A 4771-nucleotide genomic window follows, 5' to 3' on the forward strand; every position below is an offset into this window, starting at 1 on the left:
TTTGGGGTACTCCATGAGAGTGCAAGCTTTCGTTTATAGAAATTTGTAGAAGGAGGGAGGTTGGGAGTGCCCACACCTCTTGAATTATAAAAATTTCGGTATGTTTTATACTTGAGTTCTACAGAAGTTAGATTCCATGAGAGTGCCTTTATTTTGGCATGAGTTTGGATAAAAAGAAAGATTGAGGGATTTAACATTGCTCCAATTACTAGCTTTCAACTTTCTTTTAGGGTTGGGCAAACGGGTCTTGGGCCCGCGGGTAGGGGCGGGTATAGGCGGGTCGGGGCGGGTACGGGGCGGGTCCTGTTTTTAAATAGGGGAAACGGGGCGGGGCGGGCCTAGGTAATGGCATTCTAGGGTCGGGCCGGTTCCAGATTTATAGAAAAACGGGGCCCCGAACCGGCCCGTTTGTATTTGAAATGGACGGCCCAGATTGAAAATAAACATACCTTCCAATCATGACCGTTGGTTTTAGGTTTTAGTCTAAACTCCAACCCGTCTCTCTCTCCCTCCCTCTCTCTCGCTCTCCGTCGGTGAGAAGCAGCTGCAGCCATGGCGCAGTACAGCAAGGTCGCCCCGACCCCTCTGCTGAAGGACGAGCTCGACATCGTCATCCCCACCATCCGAAACCTCGATTTCCTCGAGATGTGGAGGCCCTTCTTCCAGCAGTACCACCTCATCATCGTCCAGGACGGCGACCCGTCGAAGGTGATCAAGGTCCCGGAGGGCTTCGACTACGAGCTCTACAACCGCAACGATATCAACCGGATTCTGGGTCCCAAGGCGTCCTGCATCTCCTTCAAGGACTCTGCTTGCAGATGCTTCGGCTACATGGTCTCCAAGAAGAAGTACATCTTCACCATCGACGACGATTGCTTTGTAAGTATCGCTTTTGGGTTTCGAAAACTTGGGATCTTAATTGGGGCTGTTTTGGATGTGGGATTTGATTTTTGAGTTGAAAAGGTTGGATCTTGGTGGGTTTTGGGAAGTGGGTTTTGTTGGGGTTTTCGAAATCTTGTTGTTCAATTGAATTTCGATTCGACTCGAATTGATTAGTTTGTGATGAAATTCTGTTGCTTTTGTTGTTTAGATCTGTTTCTGCTGCTAATATTTGACTTACCCTCATCGTTTACTTTTGTTAATGAACTTTACTTGCTTTGATCTCTGTTTCTTTCGAGTCATATTTTAATATCATAGTTGCCTTTGGTTTGATCCGTTTCTTACCATGAGTTCTTTCCGTTAGTGTACTTAAAGTCTTGTGTAGAGATGTTGTTTGTTAGTCATTGTCTTCTGATCCGGTTTCGGTGATAGCATGAATTATATAATTGCAATTCTATGATATCAAAGCTTTTGAAAGATTTGTATTGTTTTCGTAAATCTTAGGTTCAGCACTAAGCTAATTGATATACTGTTTACTACATTCACAGATCTCCACCTTGCACTCGAGTCTGTTCGAATTATTGTTAGATTTACACCTAAAAGTTTCGGCCCGTAAATATTGATTAAGATTAAAACGTTTAATTTCGGTTTCGTGTATTCGTAGTTTGAGTAGCTGGTGTTGTGTATTTGGAACTGTTGCTGGAATTAGCAATGTTATGGTGCTGCTAATGTGTTTCAGATTTGATCGATATCCTTAAAATTCTTGTGAAATTGAGGTGTTATAACTTAAGTATGGTACTCTTTGTGAAAATGCAGGTTGCCAAAGATCCTTCTGGCAAAGATATCAATGCACTTGAGCAGCATATCAAGAACCTTCTGTCTCCGTCAACTCCATTTTTCGTCAGCAGGTGTGTGGTGCAGGGGAACCTTGAGATTGGAAGTCTCAGAGAAGTTGATGTTAAGTCTGGGCTTCCTGCCACTACAAGTACTGAAAGATTGGAACTTCTTGACGATGACGAGCATATTCTTAGCATTAAAATAATTGGTGGGGATCACAGACTTAGGGTATGAAGACTTTGATATGAAGTTCTGTGTTCACCGGAGTCTTTGCATATCCTTTTATAATTCAGCACATACTTCTCTTTTCCTTTTATTTGGTTGCACATTTCTCAGCATACAAGCTAAAAGGTTAACTAGTTCACAAGATTTTGATATGAAGTTCTGTGTTCACCGGAGTCTTTGCATATTAGTCTGCAGTTTTTTGTGCAGATTGCAATCTGTGCAGTTTGCAATCTGTGAATATGTACAATTTTTTTTCTTTCTTTCAAACAACCAAAAAAAAAAAAAAAAAATGGACCCGTGGACCCGGCCCGAACCGGCCCGTTTCAACCGGGCCGGGTAATGTCCGGTTCTTATATTAAAAAATGTAATCCCCGGCCCGGCCCGCCCCGTTCCCTTTGAACCTAGGTCCGGTCCGGTCCCTTCAAAATTGGGCCCGGCCCGGCCCGTGCCCAGCCCTACTTTCTTTCCAAAGCAAACAGAGGGTCAAAAAAGAAAAGATTCTCCCATATATTAATTTCTTGACAGTTTTTTGCTTTATTATATAGGCAATCATACATACTCCTTTTCTCTCCATTATGTGTTCCTGGGTTTTGTTTCTTTTTCGGTGGTGATGATTGATTGCTGGGTATACAACTATTGGTGCAAAATTTCCTATGTTTTATACCTTAGTTTGCTTCATTTGATTTTATACCATAGTTTTCAACCTCTGCAATTGTATGAACAATTTTCTTCTGTATGTAATGCTGCAATGTAGATCTTGGTATTACTATTATATACTATTTCTCATTCCCATTTCCCACCACTATATAGCTATAAATCATGCCTCCAACACTCTAGATTATGCGATGAAACCATGCAACCTATAGCTAATACCCATATTTTTGCTATTTTCCTAATTGTTTCCCTACACCAACCATATATGCTATTGCCTCGAATGCTTTGCCCTAGCTGTATATCAAATAAGTTCACTAGATTTGGTGTTTTAGTTTGGTTTTGGATCTTTTTTTCCAAAAATAGATAAACTTAATTTATCTCTCTCTCTACACACACACACACACACACATATATATATATATATATATCATGGAAAATGTTATATATTTGACTATTATTTGTCTATTACTGATCTATTGGCAAATCAGCAACTTAGGATTCATTGCTCTTATATATATATATATATATATATATAAATTATAAACATTTGATAGCTTTTATATGCAAAACATAAACAAAAAGGTGTTGGTGGATTATGTATATTATGTGCCATGTAATATACTCTAATAAATTGACTAGTCGAACTTAATTTCAAATTGTCGGGCAGCTAGTAGGGTCAATTAGACACCTTCTCAAGCAGGTAGTGCTACTGCCATCTCCCCACCTGATATGGGCATGACGGGTGTGTCTCCGGTTACGCCTTTTGATGTAACAGTGTCTCCGGCTCCTGCTTCATCGACTTCTTCGATGACACATCCTCTACTAAGCGCCCGGTGGACTGATCCATGGCCCCAAAGTTAGGAGGAGGCTAAGAAGGCTAGTGAGGCTTCCTTTGTCCATGGAGAGGGGTCCTAGACAAGTAATGCATCTTTCTCATAGTATTTTCAATTTAACAATTTGGAATTTAGATTATAATTGTTTTAAAGTCCCCAATTGGTATAAAGAGTTTGAATTGTTGGGTGGATGTGTTGTTTTTGTTGTTATATTGTATGTAGGTTTTAGGAAATGTTATAGTTTTAGGGGAGGTTTTGCCGAATTTTTGGTAGAAAATAGAATTTATTTGATGTTTGCTTTGTTTATTTTGTAGTTCAAAATAAATAAATAAATAAATAAAAGGCCCATGCAAACTTCTGAAGACGTCATAAACCACTCGTACCACGACCGAGAAGATCACCATTACGTGGGATCCTTGACATCATGCGGCTGCAACAAAGGAGCAGCACAGTGCATTGGCCTGCAACATTGGCTTAGTTATCAGGAATCATTGCACGCTCCTGTGGAAGTCATGGAAAGTTGTCCCACATGAAGTCAAGCAAGACGTTCTTCAAGAATTATCGGTAAGTATTTTCAACCTCAAATACTAAATTTTTATTAAAGTATACAAATATTATAAATTTTTAACTACTATTTATTTGTTGAGTTTTGCAGCATCACTATGAGCTTATGAACCTCGATGACAATCAAACCCAATACATCAACGAGATTTACACTGGTAGGTTCATTTAGTGGAAGAACGACCTCCACAAGCATTATGAGAAATATGACGGTGCGAAAGTCGCTCTAGCACTTGGGTGCCCTAAAGAGTTGGTGGACCGCCAGGATGAATACGAGTGGCTTTGCGGCCATTTTCAAGACAAGAAATACCTCATAAGTATAATATATATTTCAATAATATTTAATCAAAATTTTTATATTTTTAAATAATATTTTAATTTTTTCATTAATTTGTTATAAATATCTAAACTAATACTTTTTTTTTATTCAACAGAAAAAAGTGAAGGCAAACTCGATCAGTCGGTCGAAGAAGAAACTTCTTCACCGTTCCAGCTCACGACACTTCTCTTATAGGTTGGAGGAGCGATGTAAGGTAATCGTATATTTATTTTAAGTTTTGACTCTTTTACTCTCTATTACACAATTGGTAATCTATGTGTTAATATATTTTTTTTATTCAGAGGGAGTCAAAGTTTCCTAAGAATGACATGTTCAAAGAGGTATACGTTCGGCCTGGGAATGAGCTGGCAGAGTAGCTTAATTTAAGTTATTTCAATTTTTTAATATTCAATTAGTATTAATATTAATTGTATGTGTATTAAAATTAATTTGTTTGGTTTCA

The 4771-nt window shown here is 38.8% G+C and overlaps 1 protein-coding gene across 1 annotated transcript; it reads left to right on the top strand.

The window, feature by feature from the left end:
• The first annotated feature begins 468 nt into the window (after positions 1-468).
• LOC137746468 (UDP-arabinopyranose mutase 3-like) lies at positions 469-2114 on the top strand. Its single transcript, XM_068486486.2, has 2 exons — positions 469-879; positions 1696-2114. Exons 1-2 carry the CDS (start codon positions 553-555, stop codon positions 1948-1950), a joined length of 582 nt encoding a protein of 193 aa, XP_068342587.2. The 5' UTR covers positions 469-552; the 3' UTR covers positions 1951-2114.
• Positions 2115-4771: the final 2657 nt, after the last annotated feature.

Source organism: Pyrus communis, chromosome 3 (assembly GCF_041283825.1).
Source record: "Pyrus communis isolate YQ-2024b chromosome 3, ASM4128382v1, whole genome shotgun sequence".
Lineage (NCBI taxonomy): Eukaryota > Viridiplantae > Streptophyta > Magnoliopsida > Rosales > Rosaceae > Pyrus > Pyrus communis.

Coding starts and splice junctions, on each gene's coding strand:
- LOC137746468 (XM_068486486.2), top strand. CDS start 553: ATGGCGCAGTACAGCAAGGTCGCCCCGACCCCTCTGCTGAAGGACGAG. Junction 880..1,695: donor CCATCGACGACGATTGCTTT/GTAAGTATCGCT, acceptor GTGAAAATGCAG/GTTGCCAAAGATCCTTCTGG.